Below are 24,043 nucleotides of genomic sequence, written 5' to 3'. Positions count from 1 at the left end.
TCTTTCCCCTGTTTTATACATTTTCACCAACTGCTAAGTTTTTATTTCTTCTTCTCAGGAGTAAACTTCTGTGCATTCCTTGTGGAATCTCAGCTGTTTCTCAAAAGCTCAAGGGTGGGCCTCGATCTAAAAATCTTGGTCATATAGTGAAGTTGTCCTGAATGACTCCCTGAAGCCACATATAAACTCTTAATAACTTTGAATGTTGGGAATTGGTTGCTTTGACCAAATGCTACCCTGCAGCTCAGTGTCCTCTCCTTGACCCACAAAGGAAGCAGACATGTGCTGGGCTCTAGGAGCTGAATACACCTACATTCATAGGCTTCATCTGCCTCCTCATTCACAAGTTCCTGTTGGGTGAGGAACGGCTGTCGGCGCCTGATCTCTTCAAGCATCTTCTGGGCTAACACCAGCTTCTCAGAGATTTCCTCAGGGCTAAGTTCCTGCTCTTCCCCATAATACAGCATCTTGTTGTTGATCTCTGAAAGGAAAGACACGGTGAGAAAAGGCAGGAGGGAGAGATGACAGGATATTTGACAGAGATGTCACTGAAAACCCAGGAGGAGGGCAAAGGGCAGGGCTGATTTTAAGAAGGAAAGACAGACTCATGCAAAGACAGCATGGTGATGATGCTCACGCTGTGAACACTGGTGTTGGCATCGGAGTTCATCATATATTCCAGGGAGAGGTAAAACCTGGGAATCACACTTCTTTGCTTTCCATTTGGTGTCTTCAGAACAGGGATGGAATTAATACAAAGCCTGCCCTGATTTCATCTGAGTCTGATTTCTACCATGATTCAGAAACGTTAATATTCAAGGCACACAAATCTGGGCCTTTGATCAACCTTTTATATAAAATAGATAATCTGAAGAACATGTTCTGAGGTAGCTCCTGTCACATGTAGGAGGCACTGGAGATACTAATTATATGTTAGCCAAGGATTTTACCCAAGCTCTAAGCCAAAATGAGTGTATATCAATAGTTGTCCAAGTGAGTCTTTCATATTATTGTACAGATGACATTAATACAGATGTTTGTTATAGTAAGACGTGAGTTTTTGCTCATTAATATACACATTTTTTGCAACTGCTATTTGCCTTATGTGGTATGACTGCTTGTTAAGATAGTGCCGTTGACTCTGGGTCATTTTCACCCTATGAGAATTAGGGTAGAGAATTTTAGAACTGGGAGGACTGCTGAGGCTCAGAGGACAGATGAGTTGTGTGAACACCGGCAGAGCTGAGCAGTTCTCTGGCTGCCTCTTCCTACTACACATGATCAGATGAAAGTTATGTAATTGCCACCTTGTCCTATGGCAGCTCCGGGAGAAGCATTTTATCTTCCTGGCATAAATGAAATTGTGTGTCTGTGGTTTACCATGATCTATGTGGTTGGCCAGACAAGATGGGTAAACAAGCACTGGTGTCACATAAATCATACCAAGATAGGGGCTTGTATTTTATACAGATAATAGCCTGAAGGTCACTAGAAGTTATTTTAGAGATGGTTGGGAATAAGGAATGACATACTGTGGAGTCGAGCAGCGTCCCTGAATTCTGAAGCAAGGGAGATAAATGGGGGAAGAGGTTTTTAATGCTATAAATTTTAATGAGAAATTTTTAGGGAAACCAAGATATGCTACAAAAAAGTTATGAAGGGATTAAACATTCACTCTTTAAGTAAAGTCTAAAATATTAACTCCTGAAACATAGATATTTTTTCCTTCAGATCTAGCACTTGCAATGCTGAATTTCTTGGCATTTTGACACAAATATTATATTTACAATTTGGCTTGTTTTATTTTAGCCATGTCTAGTCTAGATTAGAAAAAAGAAATCTAGAGAATATCATTTTTGCCTTTAGTCTTTGGAGACCGTTCATACATCATTTTAAAAAGGTAAAAATTGATGGAAATTACTGTTTCCCACTTACATTTCTTTTGTATTTTTTCCTTCTTTTCCTATGTCCTAATGGTCAAACAAGAGGGTTTAGAGTCTTTCCAAATGAAACACCTTAGAATCAAAATTTGAGTTATGACAACAAAGGCGAATTACCTTTTTTCTGAATGGCTTACAGGATGCTGGCTCTATTTGCTGCCTAGAGGGACATGTACTTCTTAATTAGATGAGGTCAGCTAATCTAGGTTTAATCTTATTTTTTGAACAAATCAATAGTAACTCTAAAATGTTATAGGAAAAGAATATTTTATTGGCTGATGAAGATGGGAACAGGAGTGTTTGAAATGCATACCAGTTGTTTTTATTATGTATTATGGGCACCAAAGGAAATATAACAAATGATAAATCTTGGCTTGACATATCCCTTTTCCTGGAATATGCTCCCTATACATCAGTATAAGATATGAAATCCCCCACTGTGGGTCCCTACACTGCCACTGTGCCCTTGAGATGCACTTGGAGTTGTCATCAGGCTCTTAATATATAGGATAATAAAAACTTTGGAATCACATAAATACTGTATCTTAGCAGAGTGTAACCCAGGATGTTCTCTTTATCTTAGAACATATGCAATCACTTGTTATCTGTTGGTAAACTGAAGGCTGGCTTTCAGTGTGCTATTAAGATAGTCTTCAAAATGCAGCCTGCACTTATGAGAAGTTTAGAGCACAAATAAGTAAACCCTCAAGAAGAAAGGTAAAATCTGTCACAATCTTATGCTTTAGGGCTAAGAAATCTCCCATTCCCCATCACTGCTTTTCTTCTGGATTGGGGACCAGAACATGTGGCCTGCCTAGTCTGTGGGAAAGAGCATCATAGAGACAGCTTAGGACGACATGGATTAGTGGACAGTTTACTGCCACTCTAAAGGCAGTGTTTTCTCTGCAAGTAATTGAGAAAAATTTGACTCCTATTCAACTCTTGCATTTTAGAGATACCATAGTATGTGATTTCCTTTGCTGGGAAGGTATTTTAGCATTTCACTTCTGCAAAATGCCCAAAGAAGGGAATGATTCTGTAAATTTATCCTTGAAAATTGACAGATAGTAAGTAGGGATGAGTGCTCAGAAATCCCAGATAAACAAACTTGAAAGATCTTACATGAATTTAAACCTGTAACACTCTAACAACAGTTCCTGACACATAGCAAACATTAACAGTAGCTATTATTTTGATTGTTGTTAATAACACGAATGATTCCTTGACATGAAGCTGAAGCAGAAAATATATTTACCTTGGATTTTGTCCCTCATATCATGGGCTTGCTCTGCAAGCTGAGTTGCGTGGTTAATGGTATCCATACTTTCCTTCTGAGCCACCTGGCTCTTTCTTGAGGCTTGACTTTCCTATAAATAATCCGTACAAGCACCAGATTAAATTTACAAGAAGGAAAGATTGTGTACGTGCATGTGGGGATGGGTGGGCATAATGTATTCCATAAACATAAATTTCCCAGGCATGTGAAAGTTCCATAACATATAAAATCGTTTCAGAAATCATGCCTGGAGACTGATGTGATGACCAGCTTTAGAATTACAGACGTTATTCCTAGGCCATCAGCCTCAGTTCAATGCAAACCATCATTCATACGTAATTTAGCCTTTGAATTTTTACCGTATCTCAAGATGCCATACTAGGAAATCACCCATGCCTGCTAATCAGTTTGACATTGTGCTGACTGAAATGCTTAAAGGTTCAAAGGAAAACCTGTTGAGAAAGTAGGCAGATCTTGAAATGCCCCATGCGTCCAGTGGCTTCTGGGTGGTCTAGCAACTGCTGCAACTGAATTGCCACAGGGATTTAAAAGATTATGCTCACTGGGCTAAATGCTGTTTTCAGTGCTGCCTTCCAAATTCCCGTCAACATTTATGGCACTTGTGTACAAATAACCACTCAAGCAGCTTTGGCTCAGGGTGAATGGAGTTCTTCTCTGAGAAGATGATTTCATTCTCTCAACTCTGTTTCAGAGCTACCATGAAGGATTTGTCAAAATGAAATCCCAACTCAAATGTGACTTCTGAAGAAAGGATGTGTGGGTGTGTGCATGTGTTTGCACATTTCTGTGGTGTGTAAGGGCAGAAGCTGATGTAAGAAATGGTTCAAGGCCAGGACACTGGCCTGTATGACAGCATGGGGACGTGTACTCTTGTCATACGAAAGATTGACTCATAGGTTATATTTAAGAGGAGAAGAGATCTTCAGTCTGGCATTTATTTGGTCAATGCTCACTTGCCTCATCTGGTGTTTTTTGGCTCAGCTCTGTGACAAAGAGGGCTGCAGTTCCTGACTGGACTGCAGCGTGGTCTGCTGCACAGAGTGCTGGCTGGGAGACACCCCAGGACAGGAAAGTGTCTGTTTCAAACTTCTCTCCTTTCACCCAGTGTTCTAGCTGGAGGATTAGGGCCATGATTTTACCTGGAATATTTTTACACTTCCTGTGCATGACCCAAGCAAGTGGCCCTTCATCAAGGAAGAAAATGCAGAAATGGTATCATAGCAAACACATGCCCCAGAGGCTTTTCATCAGGCACTTATCCGAAATCCCCTCTGTACAAAGCTCTCTGCACAACCACTAGGCCCTTCCCTAAACAGTGGGCTCTCCAAGTGGACACGGCCATGAGTCATGGTGTTCCTTTCCCCAATTCCAGTCTTCCTCTTGTCCTGTTCTAATGCCTTCCAGAAACACAAAATCTGTGGCCATTTTAAAATTAGATGATGTAGGAAATAAGATGAATCTTATTCTTGATGTCACCCCTTCCTGATTTTAAAAAATAGGGACACAAACATATAAAACAGTAAAAAAAAATTTAACAAGCTGTGTTTTGGTCCAGTTTAAATTGAGTTGTATTTACAAAGGACAACATGTATATTTTTGACTTTGGTTTCATCTTTCTAGGGAAAGGGCTTATTGTTATTACTGTGTTGATTTAATTCATTTTTTGATACGGAAACTTTGAATTCATTGAAGTAATGAAAGACAGCTGGAGACTGTCACAGCTCTAAGACCACCTCTTCTGACAAACACCAGAGGGCGCTTAGATATATACATTTAATAAAAGAGTGGCAAAGAGAAACATGTGTTACTTTAAATTACAAAATTACTGGACATAATATATAGTGATGACTTATTTGAATGCTTTACTTTTTTCTTTAACTTTGTTTATGGAAAGAAAATAATGATATGGGCACATGATAAAACAGGTGCAACTTGTTTTAAGAAAAACTAATTAAAAAATAAGCTCACAACTATAAGCCATTGGTAGTTAATGTTACAAATGGATTAATCATTTACTTACCCCAACAGTGAATTCTCCTTGTACATATTTGATATAAAAAGTGGCAAGAATTTTTTTATAATACAGTACATAAAGAGTAGTGTACCTAGAATACTATTAAATTGAGTATGATAATATGTAGGATGGTCATATAGTTTACTGTTTAAACTGGGACACTTTTGAGAGTGAAAGGGGGAACTTTTAATAATCATCCTGGAAGACAAGCATAAACAGGGACAGTGCTGAATGAAACGTAGGAAAATTGGTGTGCCATTTCAGAATCTGTACAGTAGTATGTACTTCTGTGAGTTTAGCTACCTCCCAAATATTGACTTCCAAGTATCATTCCAGCCTTGATCTCTTCTCTGAGCTACAGGCTCAAATCTCTAACTGCCCTCTGGCATCCACAGATACCTCACCCTTAAAAGTTCCAGGGTAACCCATTCTGAATTTTTAGTTTTGGCCATGTTTTTTCCAAGTAAAGCTTACATCCTCGTAACTCCTCATATGCAGTTGGTCACCAAACAATTGTTATTCCACTTGTCGTTTTGGCCTCTCTTCCTGTTCCTTACCACCTATAATCTCAGTTTATCCCTGTATACTGCAAATTCTTTTCACATGCAGACAAGGTAGTAATTGACCACTCTCGTTTGGATTACTGCGGCAGTCTCCTAACTGGTGTCTCTGTTTTCAGAGTCTTAAACTCAGCAATCTATCATTCACACTGCAGAGAAATGTTTCTGAAACCTCAGATCTAATCAGCTCATTGTTCTATGTAAATGCTGCAATGTCTTCCAGAGACCACAGGATGGGCATAGTGGGCAAGGTTCTTCATGACTTCGACTGTGAGAACTTTTCAGCAATATCTCCTCCTTCCGCCTTACCGTTAATCTTCCGCAAGGCCAAATCCAAAGTTCTTCTAGTTCCAAGAATGTACCATGTTGTTTCACAACTCTCTGCACTTGTGGTACTTTTCCCTTGCTTGGAAGTGCTGGATAAACACCTAGTCATTCTTTAGCACACAGGCCAATACTCATCTTCTTCGAGAAACCTTCCCTAATGTACCTCTGCTAAGAAGAGTTAATTATTTCTTCCTTAGAGCTATCTCTTTAGCCTGTATTACACCTCTGTTATTGAGTACAGTGCTAATTTTTTTTTTTCATATCTGTTTTTCCTAGGAGACTGTGAACTCCTTGAGAGCAGGGTCTTATCGTATTCATCTCAGTATCCCTAGCATCTAACATAATAACTGCTATATAGGGTGGTAAGGAGTGCTTTTGGAACTGAAACGTATTCTTATTTTTTTGTCCTGCCTTTTTTTCAGGATCAGAGATGAGGCTCAAATGCTTCTGATGTATGGAGGTGATCTACTTTCCTTCCTGTATTAAAGATCTCTTTGTACGTACTGATATGCAGGGAGCTTTAGCTGTGGCTGAAGAAGTAGGGAAGAGATGGGGGAGATGGAGAAGGGGAGGGGATGGTGCGCCTCCCTTCTGAGCCAGCCCTTGGAGACTGGGTTCTGTAACTCAGGGCTCCACAGTGTACCATTTAGACCCAGATGCCAAAGGGCAATACTGAGATTAGGAGAGGGCTGCCATCTTCACTTTTGTTTGTAGCCTAGTCCCACTCTGACTTTGGGGATGGTGGCTTTGGGAACATGGGAGAATGGAATCTTGACATAGGCTTTGGTACTATCATTACAGGCATGCTCAGCAGTGGCAAAAGTGAGGCCCTTTTGGGTAGTGGCTATTTGGGAACACAAATGCTTGGGCATCCTTTGGAGGTTTTGAAGAAGTAGGGTGGGAAAGGGCTGTAAGATTTCCTAAGAGAGGGCTAGGGGACTTGGATATGGAGGTTGGGGGAAAAAAAATCAGTAACCTTAGATTAATGTAAATTGTGAGATTTGGATCATGTAAGATTCATGTGACAGGTAATGTGCATACAGAGGTACAGTTTAACAACACAGGGATCAGGGGTGCAGACACAGTTGAAAATCTGTGTATAACTTTACAGTTGGCTCTCTGTATCTGAGGTTCCATATCTGCAGATTCAACCAACTGTGGATGATGTAGTACTGTAGTATGTATTTACTGAAAAAAACTGCATGTGAGTGGACTCATGCAGTTCAAATCAGTGTTGTTCAAGGATCAACCATATTTTCAAGTTCAAGGGGCAACATTACTGTGATTTTTATCATACTGTGGGACTCTACAGTGAAATCCTTCACTCTACTTAAAGTTAAATATTAATTACTTTCTTGATAGAAGACTTTCTAAGACAAAACTTTTCTTAAATCCTTCTGAGAATCAGTCACGGACTTTTCTAGACTAAGGGCTTGAAGGATGATTGAGAAGTCCTTAAGACCAGCTCTAGGCATTTGTTTTGAAAAGTTTCAGCAGGTTCTTGCATCAAACAGGACTGTTGGTATCGTGGTCAGAAGGATGCTGTTTTCAGTAAGAATCAGTGGAAACAGTCTGATGAATGTTCCAGTAGTTTTATCATCAACCTCTTGCTTTAGTGTCTGTTCTTATTGTTCAGGAGACTTTTCTACTGTAATGTTAGTTTCAAGCTTGCAGTATTTCCTCCCTATGAAAGCCTGCATTTAACTTGTATTGGAAGTGGGAAAACTGCATAACAAAAGAACAGTAACTCCGTGTCTAAGCTATGGGAGGAAATAATCTTGGTGAAAACAGTTCCTCAAGAATCTGAGACACTTTTGGCAAGTCTCAGCCATGATACTGAAATGAAATCACAATGAATTTTCACAAAGATTTCTTGCTTGGTATTTCCTTTGAAACTTAAGAAATCTCACTGCTCTTCAAACACTCATGGTTGGATTAATATGCTCCATTGCACAGGAATGAAGGACACAATTTTTATACACATACTTTTTAAACTTCTAAAGTGGTTGACTATTCCAAGGATCCAACTGGAGTTATTCACATTTTTAAAAGCATAATCTCTTGAAGTTTAAGAGGTCCAAGATCAAAAGAGATTATCAGAGTTATTTAACCTTGATTTTTGTAGAAAATGAGAATTGTTTTGAAAAGAACTTCAACAGTTTATAGTGTCAAACACCAATATCTGAAAGCAGAAATTCCAGAGTACTCTGGGCAGAGCTGGTGGAAAAAAAATATGTGAAACATTTTAATATGTTAAACATGGCGCCTTGTGGCTTAGCTGTATTTTTGTTTTATTAGTATAGAGGATGGATATTTTTCCTTTAGGCTCTTAGGGAGTTTATTTAATAGTCTCTCACATTGACTCTGCTCATGTTTTAATGTTTTTCTTGTTCATCTGCAAAAGCTTTTGCAAGTCATATTTACCTCCACATTTTTCTTAGTCTTGTTGACATTTTTCATTTTAGTTGTTTTACTGGGTATTTGAAATTTTATCTTGTCAAATATATTCTCTCTTTTCCTTATAATTCTTTATGCTATATTTAAATGTATTGCTATTTCCTTTCAAGGCTTAATAATTACCTGGTTCTGTTTTCTTGTGGATTTGAGATTTAAACTCAAGTCTTTAATCTGTCTGGAATTTATCTTAGTATATGGTATAAAATAAGGATCCATGTGGATTCTTTTCCTGCCAAACTGCAAAACTTATTTCTGAACACAATTTCTCTTCTTTCCTTTCATTATTTAATCCATCCTTTAGCAAATATTTACATTTTATATTCTATACAATAAAGTCTATTTATTGATGTTCTATAGCTCTTAGCCATAAAATGTTAAGGCAACAGTTAAATGATACCCTAATTGAAACATATATCAACCATGCTAACCAGCAGCAAATAGAATGTAAGTTCCCCATAAACGTAGTTTTTCAAGGAAACGAATCAAAATGGGAAGATACAGCAGAGACCAAGTATATTAACTTTCTCCCCAGATCTTGCCTTGATTTATTTTAAGGCACTTGGGTCACTGCATTTTTTCTGGGCTGTGTTAAGCCTCAGTCATTTGTGACTAGCCAGGTTCACACCAGCTAAGTCCTTTCTCTGAAGTCAGCCCCAGAAACTGAACACATACCCTTTCAGCCAATTCCTCCACGTCAGATAGAAGGCTTTTCATTGTGTTCTCAGCATTGTTGATTTGTATCTTTCTTAGGATATACTGGTTTTCTCTCTCTGACAATTTTGTCTGTGGGGAAAAACAAACAAACAAAAACCACATATTTTTCCAAAGTCCGTAGATGTGCACACCAGGTTTGTAAAAAAAAAAAATAGAAAAAATTCTCTTAGTGTAAGAGGACTCAGAATAGAGTGTGAGCCTTTATTCTCAAAACAGTGGGGTCTGCAGGCTGGTACGAAGCTTGAGGTCTGTGTGAGCGGGCTCAGGGCTCTAGGGGTTGAAATTCTGTGAACTCCACTCACCACACTGGAGACTCTGGCTTGGGCTGTGCTGGTTCTGGGGAAAGGGTACGTTTTCCAAATTTGCACAAAGGCACAATATAGACTGGCAGTGGCCTTGGGTGTCTGAGCTTTAAAACTCCAATTTTGACAGGTCTTGGAGGAAATGATAACCCACCTGGATCAATACAAATGGAGTTTAGAAATTCACTTTCCTCTTTTTGGTGTAAAGAGAACAATTCTCTTTATTTCAGACCCTTTCTTATCTACTTTTGAGGAGTTTGGTCCAAATGTAGCTTTCCTCTAATTACTTTGGAGTAAGCCTTTTAATCTTGGCACTTACTTCCCATCACCTATAATTATTCCTATCTTGAAGTTGTGCTGTTGGGGAAAGAGGATTCGAATGGTATCAAGAGGACTGAGTCTGGATAACTTCTCTGAAAATTAGTGTCTTCATGAATCCAAACAGATGAGTCTGAACAAGAACAATTCTTAAATTTAGAATAGAGTGCTCCCTAAGATTCCATCCAGCTCTAAAATTTTGTGATTTTTAAAACAAAAATGACTTTGTTTTATACTTTGCATATTTAGGCAATAGCTGTGGATATCATTTTCATCTCCAAAAAGCAGAGTAACGAGAACTTTCTATGTTAGGTACTGTTCTAACTGCTCTACATGTAACAACTCACTGAATTCTCTTAACAACCCACAAGATGGATGTAATCATTATCCTCAATTCCAGATGAGGAAACTGAAAAATAAAGAGGTTAAATACCTTACCAAGGTCACATAGCTAGTAAGTGTCAGAGCTGAGATTTGAATCTAAGCATTCTGGTGTCAAAGTTTATGGTCTTAATCATTATGCTGAATGGATTAATCAAGTAAAAAAATGTGCTGGAATTCATTCTATTATCCTTTCAGCTAATTATTATTGTTTTTAAAAATATCTGTTAGTTGTGATAGAAGCTCATGATTTAGAAGGAAAAAAAAAAAACCTCTTACAGCTTAGATATATAAGCACTGTTATAGTTTTTGACTGTTGCCTGCATTTAACTTGTTGATTAGATACTAACCAAGACCCAGGAAAAGAAACAGAGAATATGAGTATACTTGCATGTTTGAGTGTGTGTGTGAGTGTGGGAAAATAAGAAGGAATGTGTGTCAGTGAGAAGGAAAGGACAAGAGATAAAGGGAAGGAAGGAGGGAGAAGCAGAGAGTGAAAGGGAGGTGGAGGGAGAGAGAGAGGAGATTAGAGAAACTTCTCTAAACATGGCAAACTGAAGCTAAAGTAATGGCATGTTTGTGTTGTTGACTTGAGTAACCAACATTTAGCTCCACCAAAGAAATAAGAGTGTTTCTCCTCCCTCAATAGCTTTCTACACAGATATGAGTTTTTCAGTAATTTAATTTTCCATATTAACCTCTTTCATAGACGACAGCTCTTGGTTTAGGCTGAAGTTCATGACTACAATCAACTTTTCATAACTTTCTAGGTCTAACAATTTGCAATATAACCACAGGACTCAAATACCAAAAGGGTTAGGAGTTACTCGGAGTGACGCCGTGAAACAAGATTGAAAATAAGCAGAGGGTACACCATTCTTGCATACTTTGAGAAGGTAGATGGTGGAGTTGATTTCATTCACATGCCTATGAGCAGCAGCACCAGATGACACACTCAGCAGACTGGATTTGCTTTCTTCAATGGAGAGCGCCGCTAGCCGAAGGTCGTCAGTCAGATCCCAGATGCACTTATCACAGCCTGGAGGTAAAACAGGCATGTCATTTCTTCAAAATCAAAGGTCAGCCAGGAAGCATGCCACTTTGTCCATCATTACATGCACTTCCTTGGTTAATACTATTTGTATTTTTGTTTCCTGAGATGTTCTGGGCCATGGCACTAGTCCTTACACTCAAAGCAGAGTAGAGCCTAAGACAAACCAAAGTGTATATTGGGCACTATCCTCACTTAAAAAGTGACAAAAAACAAACACATGCAACAGGAAAGTAGGTTAATATGAACACTAAGGGCTGAACTGAGAAAGGAATGAAGCACAAAAGGGCAAAGCATCTGAGAGATAGATGGATAGGTGGAGAGAACCCCTCTCCACTTTTCTCTGGTGGTGGGAAAGCCATCTGGGATGACTTCACATCAGGCTTTAGGCTTCTGCCTTGTGCTGGCTGGTGAAGATGGTATGGTACCAGACATTCTTCCTCTCCTAGCTGCTTTTCTTATAGCTATTTAGGTTCTAGTGCCTTTGCCTCACCCCAGCGATGGCTCAATGCCTCCCCATGGCCTGACCTTCAGTCTGGATGAATGCTTCAGCAGAAGATGGTCGCTAGGCCATCACTGTTTCCAAGTATCACTCTCTGATAGCTGACAAACCTGCACACCTGGTGAGGTAGGTGGTGGTTTCTCATTGCTTCCTGCATTTTGCATTTGAGTCATCACACCCAGGGACCCAGTGCCTTCCTATGACACACTCACAAGGTCACCCTTTGAAACTTTCCTGTTCCCAATCTCTTTTCCTCAGGCTGTACTCTCTTCTAGAGAACTGATAAATGGAGACTAAAGTGTTAATGGTTGTTAATATGTTAATTTGTTATTTGAAGTTTAACATGTTCTTACTCATATGCTTTCTCAAAGGAATGACTCCCCAGACAGCATATCAGGCTGGTGGAGGAGACGCGTAGGGCCAGGCAGGCATCTTGATATCCTTAAAGTGACCCTGCTTAGGGGACCACCTATGCTGTCAGTGTGTAAAACTCTGTGCTCCTTGTGCCTCACATCCTATGTCACTTTCTAAGATGGGATTCATCAGTAATATTAATCTCTTGTGCCCAGAGGGACTGAGAGACCAAGACATTTTTGTTTGGGAGAGGGGATGTCTCATGTTAAAGAAGACTTTAAACCACTCTATTTAAAATTAAGCCAAATATTAGACATTCTAAGGCAAAGCTTCCTCAAATCCTTCTAAGAATCAATCATGGATTTTTCTAGGCTAAGGTCTTGAATGATGCTTGAGAAGTCATTCAGACTGGCTCTGGGCATTTGGTTCAAAATGTTTCAGCAGGTTCTTGCACCATTGGAATCATGCATGATTTGATTGACAGGAGAGAGAGAAATCCAGGAAAGAGAAAAGGCAGCTCCATTTCATAAGGCCTGAATATTATTATATTCCAGGTACCACTTCAGATTTGGGAAAAGCCAGCTTAAGTCTCTTGGTATCTCAGTTTCCCCATGCTGTAAAGCCTTGTCTGTAGGTAACATTATCTGAGGACCTGAAGAGAGACTATAGAAAGAGGAGCTAAAATGAACTCAGTCATTGGGAATTGTGTTTCTGACTTTGCCTTTACCTACTAAATAAGATGCTGAACTTAAAGACTTGATAAAATACATTTTCTAAAATAGAGCTGTTTAAACATACATCATCTGTCAGCCAATTGGAATCAGGTGGACTGAATGCCTTTTGTTTAGGGTCAATTTGGTTGAGGCACAGGCAGGGTTAAAGTCGAGGGACCCAGGCAGTTTCTAGAGAGAGGGTATTGCATAACTCTTCTTAATCCTACATCTGCAGCACATTAGAGAATGTGGGGTTAGTCAATCATGGACTGTTATTTTTACTCATGGTTGGGCAGTCCATGCCTGTAGGGGTTTCAAAACCTTCTTCCAAGCATTCTCCAGTTACACTGTCACATGGGCCTCCTCCACAATTGCACACTGTGGGAAACAGAAACAAGAGGTTAGGGATTCATTTCTTAATGTTTAAAATATGGTATTTGTGGTTTGTAGAAATACTGGCTATCAGTATATAATTCTTCAATGGGGATTAATTATATTCTTCTTGAAACCATGTGGAATCCACGATATAGGGATTATGCCCTTCACCCAATTAAGCCCCAGCTCAGTGAGATTTCCAAAGGTGATTTTGGGGCAGAAGTCAATCTAAACGTTTCTAGGATTCCTTTGTCAATTATTTGAGATTCTGCATGATGCTGCAACTGCTTCAATCCAAAGAGATCCTGGTCAGTTTCACAAGTACAAAATGATCACAGAGCCCATGACTCAGTTGGAATCTGAAAGCCATCCTTTCATCACAGACTGATTTTCCAGTTTAATCCAACTCCAGGGTTGATCATTGCCAGGTGTGAGGGAGGAGCAGCCCAGCTAGGACTGAGTGAAGAGACCCAAGAGTGATTCTTGGCTCCCACAGTGCTTGACCTCTGGCAAGACTGACTCCAAACCTCCACATGATAGCTATCAATGGGATGGCTAGGAACAATGTCGTGGAAAGAATTAGAAGCATATTTACATGAATCGAGGAGGTCTGAAAGCCCATTACTAATCTACTGATGATTCTCAAGAATGCCTTTTGGACAAAAACAAAAACAATATCCCAATCTCATCAGACTGTTTATTTTCCACTGAGTTTTGAACTGGAGATTAATTTTTAATATTTAAAAAGGATTTCTTAAACTATCTAGGTTAGCAAAAAGCTGGAATACAATTGTGAATTTTCCCTCCACTTCTTAACTGTCTTTACAGAATAATCATAAAAAATTAGCTTTAAGGGGGACATACATTTGTTACATTTTGGCTGTTCAATGTTCCACAAAATGCAGATTTATTAAACAATTCAGCAAGAGCATGCTTTACTGCCTCGAACCTTAGCTTTTTTTCAAAGAGTGATCTGCATCTATGTAGTTTAACATGAGTTTAGTCAGTGTTTTGAGAATCAAGATGTCAATGTTTAAGTCTGATTTTGCCAACAATTTTTTGATGCCCACTTTCTCTCTCTTTAGTCCGACTGGACACAGAGCTCCTCTCTTCCCCCTGTTATTCTCAGGGTTACGCCCGTGAGCACACAACTTTCCTGAAGATTTGTTTAATTTTATTGTGACTTCTGCAGATCATATCCATTTCCTTCTCAATTCAAACTCTTCACTTCCTAAAATCTCTTCAAGTGGAAATCTGTTTCAGTGAGAGAACCTCTGATAGAAGCATGCCAAGAGCACAATACCTCTTCCTCACTCTTTTTCCCCTCAAAGTTGCATAAGAGAAAGAATATACAGTCTTAGCCTTCCTTTAGCCCTAAGGAAATGCAATTTAACTTCACTTCTAAAGAGATTCACTCTCTGAGGTAAATGGACTGGAGAAATCCTGAATAAAATGTGTACCTTTCAATGTAACTGAAGTCTAGGAAGATTTCTTATACTTTCCCTGAACTATTTACTCTGATAATTTGAGGAAATTGGGGGATGATTAAACTACCCTTGGCTTGTTAATCTATTTCACTAAAATGTCAATTTTACCCAACATAACTGAAAAAAAAAAAAGACACAGCTTGCAGAATGAGAAAAACGATGTGAACCATGCAAGCTTTCATTCAGTCCTTTGGTCTGAAAGTCTGATTTATTTCTTTGATCAAAATTGGAAGGATATGAAGATGATACGACAAAAAGTTCACTAGTGTTAGCATCTCAGGGTTCATTCTACCCATGAGCTAAGTTATTTTCATCTAGATAAAAAATATCTACCCCTATGAGTATCTACATTCCTGAGAATGTATGTTGCCCTGGAAGTGTCAAGGGGGTACTTGTAGTATTTCCCTAAGATAAATTCACCTAAATTCAGCATTGACAGAGAACCTGCTCTATCATGCACGTGCTGGCCAGGTAACTGATGCTGTATGCACAGCACTGTACCTGCACAGTTCTTGGCTATCCTGGCATCCCCATAGTAGCCAGGCGCGCAGCGTTCACACTTGAATCCGGTGGTGTTGCGTAAGCAATTCCTACACTGGCCAGTGACCTCATCGCAATCTTCAAAGATCAGGTTAGGATCTGAATTTCCACTGCAGTCACATTTTTTGCAGGTGCTTCCAATCAGCAAGGGGTTTCCATAGTAACCAGGAGCACATCTGAAGGGGAATCATATGTCAAAAATTTAGCATCCATAGCTTTGTCTTCCTTTTTATCTTCTTTCCCACCTAGAAGAAAGTGTAATGAATATTTGTGGATTGGCATCCCAGAATTAATTCCCATTCTCCCATCTTCCTAATAGGACAAGACTTTGTTTTTAAGGAGCTACCCCTCCCCATTGTGTTGCAGCCCATTCAATTTGGCTAGACCCTATGGTGCAGGAGTGTCTGGCTATAACCAGTAAGTGGGCAATTTTGGTCATCTCAATGACTGGGATGCACAGCCGGCATATAATGGGTGCTACCAGAAATGCTAAATGTGATGATGAGATGTGCCCCCCAGGCACAGCTAAAAATTGTCATGGCCAAAATGTTAATGATACCTTTATTGACAAACACTGGTATAAATCACCATTCCACCTTGCTATACAGAACTGTTCAGATAAACTAAGCCTGAGACAATCAGTGCCTGGCATTGTCCTGGCCAAAATGGTTTGGCTTAGGAGTGATTCAATTGGAGAGGAACTCAGGGCTCTTGTTTAACAGTTGTGTGAAGGCATTCTCTCCATCTGTAGGTGAATGTAGAGGCAGACAGCACTCAGCTCTGGCAGCCTTCTTGTGACTGAGGGAAGGTAGTGTGGAGACAAAGCAGAGGGCAGAGCTGGGAGTACCGCAGATAAATGGAGTCAGAGCCAGATGGCCATTATTCTGTACGTTTTAAATATATGAACCTACGGAGCCCAGGCATCTAACTGCATTTGTTGTAGGGGCAGAACTGATGCCTATGATCATGCCAGCTGGCCCTTCATGAGAGACTCCAGCCCAGTTGGAGAGCAGAGACTGAAATCTATCCAGCCTCTGCTGGCCTTGCCAAGCTGCGCATTCTGGGTGGGGCTGCCTCTCTCAGAGGAAAAAAAAATGCCTTTCTCTGCTTTTCCCAAAAGGTGCCCTGTGGGGTAGCAGAGGCCCTGCTGTAAGTGAAGGAGCAACAGGCCTCATTTAAGGGGGCAGCTGCTTTTCAGCTCCTGTCAACTGTTTCCAAATTGTAGCCTGGAGGGAATGACATATTTGTTACTAGATTTTCTTACTTTAAAAGGAAAAAGTTGAAATTTGGATTTTCATGTGGAATTTCAGTTTTTAAAGGTTGGTTCAAACTCTGTAAGAATACTGTATGAGCCAAACTCCATGTTTGCTGGCTGGCTGTGGCCTCCTCTCTGCTGTGGACCCTAAACTAGCATTAAGACTGGCTAACTGGGGCTGAAGATGCTTCGGGAATGGCTGGAAAGAATGCGGAGTCACGTCATCATGGGGTTGAAGGTCAGGCACAGGCATTAGTTCTGATGTGGGAAAGCACAAGAAAGAGAGTTGGTGAAGGTTTCTGAGTGCGATGAAAGTGATGGTGAAGGAAGCTGGTGTTGGCATCAGAGTTCAGGATGGACTGCGGGCTGGAACGGGAGACTGGGGTGGGATGGGGAGGGCCTGGGGTGGGGTCTTGGCCTTGGGAGTGGAAAGGAAGGGAGCACTTTCCAAGGAAACCAATAAGACCTGGCCAGTAATAATAAGACATCACATTTTCTAAATGTTTCCATTTAAAGTAAGAGAATCATGATTCTGAACATTTGAGAAATAGAGATATGAAAAAAATCACACCTGTAATCCCAAGATCCTAACAAAATCACTGTTCAACATTCTGCATGTGTTTTTCCAGGCTTTCTTCCCATGTCTCAGTTTTGTTGACATAGTTATAATGATGGTTTGTTCTGTCAAGAACAAACATACTAGCATTGTATCTCATGGCTTCACCTAGGTGAGTCTATTTAGTTACCACAGACACATGGGAGGTAGGCCATGCAGGCCTGGCATTCTGCGGCTGAGAGGCTACTTTGGTTTTCCAGGCTCACATAGCTAGGAGGTCACAGTGAAAGACCCAGACCTCCTGATTCTGATGTTCTTTCCTGCGCTCCTCCCTGAACCACAACTGCTGCTGCTGTAAATGAATGAGTGAATTCATCCAACAGAAGAACAATTCATGTCTATTTTGTGTAAGGCATGGAGAGACAGGAAGAGGAAAAACACACAGCCCATGCACTGAAAGAACAGGAAAATAATTAAGCACAATTATGTATCATACCATGAATTATAGAAATCGAGGTCTATGAAAAAGATAAGAATAAACGTAAGTGCCATATAACTCACAAAGAAACACCGCCCCCCCCCCAGAGGAAATGTGCGATGAATTTTGTTATTTATACTCATGTCTTTGTACCTCTAGTTTATAGGCCCTCTTGTCCTCAAGCCAGCATAAATCATCCCTCTACAGCACTCATGGCTGGACTGAATTTCTATCCTGTGCTGCAGTTCACCAAACAGAATACTGGACTCTTAGCCTCATTGAAATGGGCCTCAGATCCGCCACCTCAATGTACAGCTGGGAAGCCTGAGGTCTGGGAGTGAACGGACTTGTCCAAGCTCTCAGAAGTCCGATGCCAGTTACTTTCTTTTCTCTGTTTAATTCCACTGTATTTGATCTCCAAAGGCTGCCCTAGTCTTCTACAAGAGAAAAACCAAATTCTCTCTTCTCTTAAGTCAGAATCTCAGTCACAGTGGAGACCTACTTTGAGTCACTCTGAGTTTCAAGAACATCTTTTGGTGGTAGGTTCAGAGACAACTCTGAAGTCACAGTCCTAACTTCAACCCTACAGATTTTATATAATGAGCATGCAAAGGTCTTGTACTCATAGTATACCCTCTAACCTCGACTTTATAAATGAGGAAGGTAGAGCACAGAGAAACTGGATGATTGGTTCACTGCTTCAGGGCTCAGGCATCATTTAGGACTAAGTTTATGCTCTTTCCACTTCACAAGTCTGTCTTTAATGAATTAACTAAATAATCAATTAATGATTACAACAGTTGAGTAATCAAATGCTATCTATTGATGTACCTAATTTCTGCTCTCAAAGAGCAAATAACAAATGATACAAAAGGACCAGGAGTTGGATTTAGAGTCAGCATTGGAGCCTAGGTACCCAGTACTGATCCTATTTTTTTCTTCCATAATCTCATTTCTAGCTTTATTAATGAATTGATTCATTCAGAGAAAATAGAGCTTTTAAATTTACAGTATAAATGAGAGAACTGTGCCATATGAACTTTGTCATTTCAGTTAGTTAAATTATTTGGGCAAAATGGAAAACAAAAAGATGTTTTTCGGAAAAAATGTTTTTGACTAAAAACTATTATTTTAGGAATTTTTGTAGCGCTTTTTAATCTCCTCTGTTCTTTCTCCTTTGCTTCTCTTCACAGGGTCATACAGCTCTCACTAAATGCCTTTATCAAAGGTGCCAAAATTCCTAGCCCAGGTGGCACAGAAGCTTTTCTGAGAGAGATGTCACTCTGTAGCTAACATTGGGATTACATTTTTTAAAAAAAGCACCTGTTACATAGTAGGTGCCATACAAATGCTCTCTACTTCTCTATGAAAGCCTGAAAAATAAGGGTAGGAAAATGTAACTAACCCGTTCCAGGTCTCAGGGCAAGAATCCAGAAGTGGGGCAATGCAGAAAGTAGGGAGTAATAAGAAGAATTCTGTAGCGATAACAGGGCTGATAGCTTAAGTTTGAAAAGCTTGGTGCCTACACAGTGAATCAGACTAAATTCCTGAATCAAAAGATAAGCCTTAATAAATGTTAGCTTCCTCTTCCTCCTCATCCTCTTTATTCTTCTTTTCTAACATCAACATTATCGTCAAAATCATTATCACTGTCATCATAACTGTCTCTGATGATACTATTCTCAGCCTTTCCTGTTAGGATTTTCAGGTTTCCCTGGAATTTGCTTTCATTTGTCCCTTTCTTCTTTCAGATCCTTAAGCAACAAAATGCACAAGATATACCCCCATAGGATCTTAGCATGTCTCTCATTCCCCCACAGAATTGAATGGATAAAGGTGCATTACTAAAGCTGTCCCAGAGACAATGTGGACTACTGAGGCATCGACATCATATACATTTATTAACTGAAAACTTTGCATTGAATATTGAGGGTCAATTGTGTGACATTAAATTAAGTCTCCTCAGGCTCTGAGTTTCAGGCTCATCTTTAAAATGAATTACTTGGGAGCCAAGGGAATGTCACACTAGAATGAGAATGAGAATTCAAAATTTCTGTCCATACAGTTGTGCATCTTATAATTATTTGCATCAGAAGATAACTTCCAATTACAAACTCTATTCAGCCAGATGGCAGTGACTTGACTCACTCAATTCTGGGTCACCCTCTTCCATTTTCCAGGCATGGGGTGGGAAGTGAGGGGTGGGGACAAATGGTGCAAGAAATGACTGACTCTTGTCACTACATGGTACCTTTTTAAAGAAATATTAAAAGTTCTGAGTTTTTTAGTTTAAAAAAGTACTACTGAAACAAATATAACTCAGTGCATACCACATTCTAGATACTGTGATGGAGGAAGAGTGGATAGAGAAATAAATAAGATGCTACTTCTGTTGAGAACCTCATAGCTTAATGAGATGTTAAAAATTGTGTGATTTTGAACAAGTGGCTTACCCTCTCTGTATCTCACTTTCTTTGCAAATAAGGATGAAAATGGTATCTCATAGGATTTTTTTTTTTTATGTTTAAATGTGTCATTGCATGTAAGGTGCTTACAACAGTGCCTAGCATACAGTAAACACTCAATAAATATTAGTCACTATTTTTAGTAATCCAAATGCAATACAATGTGGTAAGCTCTACCACTGACCTGGTGGATTGTAAGAGTGTGAGTTCAGCATGGGGAGTTTAAATTGTGAGGTGGGAAAAGGACTTTGGGAAGAGATAGGTAGGACCCCGAGTAAGCTAAGAAACATGGACCTCACTAGAAAGACAAATGTGTTGTGAGATGTTTTGCACAGAACTAGAAGAGGCTCATGCCCTACGCTTTAGACCAATGTTGCTCAAACTTGTATGCAGTATGGACCCCTGTGAAAGTAAAAACATTTATATAGAATATCTCTTCCACTATTCACTTAAATTGTCTTTAAATATTTCAAACACAAAACTAAGTAGTAACCTACTATGTCCAAGGCTTTTATACACCTTGAAAACCAAGGCAAATTTTCCGAATAAAACACAACAAAAGTATAAAATGAATCAAATGCAAATTAATAGTATTAATTCAAGACAATCGATGATCTTGTCTTGTTGCAACCAAATGGCCACTTGCAGTGTGACGTGGTAGAGGACTGTTTGAGCTCAGCATGCATGACCTGCTGTGTGCCACGTGATGACTCAGTTTGCCTCAGTTATGCCATTTGGCCTCCAGTTGTCTGTAATGCCTCACTGACACACCATCAGCCATTATTTTCTCCTCAGCTCTAAGGCAGATCCCCTCTCATTATAAACTGGTACTATAGAAAGTCCAGAATATGTTTCAATGAACTTTTGTCTCAAGGTTATCATTGAAATTAAACACAAAATTAAGAAAACATTCACTGAAAACCCATGAACCTCCATGAATGTTTCTAAGGACACCAGTGGTTCTTGAGCCCCAGTTTGAAAAACACTGTTTTATATTTCATGGGTGTGGTACTGAAGGTTGAAATAGAGTAGCAGTTCACAAGGCACTGAGAGGACTGGCGTGAGAACCCAGTGAGGAGTCAAAATATGGGTCCCCGGGCCTCATCCTAGAGGCCTCTTTTTAGTGGGGCACAGAAAGGGTTAGGGAGGGCTCAGGAATCCAAAGGTTTCCAGGAGATACTTACATGCAGTCAGGATTGAAAACCACCCCTTAATTAAATGATCTCTTGGTACAGAAACACCCAGAGTGTTCTTGGTTTGGACTAATGAGAGAGATATCCATACAAATCAGCCATGTGTTTTGAAAAGACCTTGTGGAGAAGTCTGAGCTCATAAATTCATTGAAAACACAGATTAGATGAAGTTGAACTGGGACAACTTAACAATGTGACTGTTAAACTCGAAACAGAAACCCCCTCTGAGTCCCAGAGTCAAACACAAATCAAAAGCAGCTAAGGCCCCTTTCTGTGGGATGATCCAGCCCCTCTGTGGGAAGGAAATCATCCCTTCCAGTACACACTTTAAGGGCCTTAGCTTGTCCTTCTCTTGAGCTTTTTCTTTTTTCTGCCTCGTAATGAATGGTTTTCAGGTTTGTCTCCTCTCCTAGCCTTGACTTCATTGAGGACAAGAGACCTTATCTTAGATGTATTGCAGCCTTACTCCCTCCGTCAATCTGTTTGTGTGATCATTTCTATTTTGAAGAAGAGTCCCCTGGATTGTTGGGTCAATTTTTGTTACACAAGACCTCAGTACATTCTCTTTAAAAGAGCAGGGTGTAAGGAAGGTGGACAGGAGAAGGTTGCTCAAAGTGATCCTCCCCGGTGCACATGAAAGGCCTTAGAAGAGTTGCTTACTTCCAGCACCTTTGTAGATGCAGCCTCCTGTCAAAGGGAATCTAGTAACAGACCAACAGTTTTTCTCCTCCACATCAGAGGTTCAAGTAATTTATTAATTATCATCATTTAAAATAGGAGACCCTTAGGAAGACATTTAGGTAAAGTGGTATGGGGACAGGGAAAGAATCCAGATTTTTAGGCCAAATTGCAAATGATGGTTCCCACACTTAGCAGTGATGTGACATTAAGCAGGTCAAAGTTTCCTCATCTGCAAAATGATGAAATACTACCTCCTCTCAGGGTGGTTATAAGGCTGGAGGATGAGAAATGTAAAGCAAGGAGGACACAATAAAGGGCACTATGTAGCTCAAAGCCGTAATTTCTAACTAAGGAAACTGAGATTCAGGGAAATGAGCCAACTTGTCCCAGGCACACAGTATGCCAGTGGCAGAAATCAGACAATGGGGCACAATGATTTGTACTGTCACCGGTTAATTTTTATTGAACATTTATTAAGTGCCAGGTGCCATACTAAAAACTTTTTAGTATAATCTCACAACAGTCCTGTGAGGTGGATAATTTCATTTTTTCCTTTCTGGAGATGTGGAAATTGCCACTGAGTAGTCAAATAACTTGCTCAGGAGGACTACAAGGGGCTAGAGCTGAGAGATAGACTCAGTCAGGCTGACGCTACATCTCTTCAACATTCTGCTTCCACTTCCTAAACTAGTGCTCTCTCCCCATCCTATCAGTCCAGGTCCAGACTAAGCATCAGATCGGACTCAGGCCTGTCAATTAATGAAAGGTCCTAGGAGCCTCTGATGTGGGTCAGGGGGTTTATTACCTACAGTCCCACGTTGGAGGTGGGCATGTCGTTCATGCCAGGCCCCTCACTGTCACTGACAGAACCCTTAGCCACACCCCTGTGCAATTTTGCAGGGCTCAGCCCTTGGGGCTGAGATTACTTTACTTCTGGGAGAACTTGCATTTGGTCAGCAGGACACAATTTAGGGCCACTAATTTCCCTCACAGGAGCCATTGAACACCCACTAGCTGGTAATGCTGTTTAATCCTTATCAGACTAAACCGAGTTTAACCTCAGACACTGAGGAGAAAAATCTCCATCCCTAGCTGATGAACAATCCTCTCATACCCTCACTGAGCCAGATAATGAGTAAATCAGGTGGCTTGTTTTCCTGGGTTCCCAAATAAGGAAATACAGAATAAGTGTGTCACTAACATTAATCTGATCATCTCTAGCAGTCCCTCCTAAAGGATGAAATTTATATGATCTCTCAGTTTTTACTTTCCTCTTTCTTTATTGCAAAAAAGGGAAAAATCAAAACTCTTTAGTGAAAGAATTATCCTTATTTTTCACATTTAATAATCACAATAGCAATGGCCTCAAGAGATTTTCTATGTACCATAGACACTGTGGCTTTTTAAAAAGAGTGCCAGAGCTACTCTTCAAGAGGTGGAAGGTGTTATTTTTGGAAGTGAGATGGTATTTAAGTTTACCTTTTGAACCTCAGGCTGAGTCTGTGAGCCACACCCAGGGCAGTCGGGAACTGCTGTGGTGAGGTGAGCCCTGCAGATGTGGGGATGTGGGACTAGATGTCTGACTCGTCCCTCCCCGCCCTTCCCTCCCTGTCTCTGGGACACCAAACATCAACTTGCTGCCTAAACACAATAGGGGTGCCAAAGTTAATTTCAAAAAAAAAAAAAAAAAAAAAAGGCCTCTCTCTGAGACACTTTCAGCAGAAGCCGTTTTATCTTGGAAACTGGTGAACAGCTGATGGTGGCAGGGATGGGAAATGCCTTGCCAGGAAATATTCAGTGAGAAGCCTTGGTCCCTTGCTTGCCAAGGACTTTTCCACTTGAGCAAAGCCCCGAGCACCTTAAAAAAGAGTGTTAGGTGTTAAGTAACAAACAGGGATTTAGAAAATCCAAACTCATGGAAATAGTTTACTTTTCAGAAGAGATGGTGTAAAGAATGGGTTAAATAACGTATTTCAATGTATCACTCTATTAACTGACCTATCAGTTAATTAAAAAAGGAATCATTTAGGAAGGCTTTCTTTCTCTCTCTCTCTTTTGAACATTAATTATACTACTAATTCTC

General features: G+C 40.0%; 1 protein-coding gene across 6 annotated transcripts in view; it reads right to left on the bottom strand.

Annotated features, from left to right (window-relative positions):
* The window catches only part of LAMA4 (laminin subunit alpha 4), a 163,952-nt gene that overhangs the window by 64,128 nt on the left and 75,781 nt on the right, over positions 1 to 24,043 (bottom strand). For 4 of the 6 annotated variants that reach the window (XM_064486762.1, XM_064486758.1, XM_064486759.1 and 1 more), the window contains exons 6-11: positions 15,294 to 15,508; positions 13,213 to 13,308; positions 11,198 to 11,349; positions 9,268 to 9,378; positions 3,196 to 3,307; positions 314 to 481 (exon numbers count right to left, since the gene is read on the bottom strand). In XM_064486762.1, the coding sequence (XP_064342832.1) occupies positions 314 to 481; positions 3,196 to 3,307; positions 9,268 to 9,378; positions 11,198 to 11,349; positions 13,213 to 13,308; positions 15,294 to 15,508 (854 nt within the window). Of the gene's footprint in view, positions 1 to 313; positions 482 to 3,195; positions 3,308 to 9,267; positions 9,379 to 11,197; positions 11,356 to 13,212; positions 13,309 to 15,293; positions 15,509 to 24,043 lie in introns of all 6 variants that reach the window. The other 2 variants (XM_064486760.1, XM_010992018.3) reach the window with 2 other exon arrangements.

This window comes from Camelus dromedarius, chromosome 6 (genome assembly GCF_036321535.1).
Source record: "Camelus dromedarius isolate mCamDro1 chromosome 6, mCamDro1.pat, whole genome shotgun sequence".
In the NCBI taxonomy this organism is placed as follows: Eukaryota; Metazoa; Chordata; class Mammalia; order Artiodactyla; family Camelidae; genus Camelus; species Camelus dromedarius.
The sequence above is the reverse complement of the archived record's forward strand: the minus strand, read 5'-3'. Positions and strand labels throughout refer to the sequence as shown.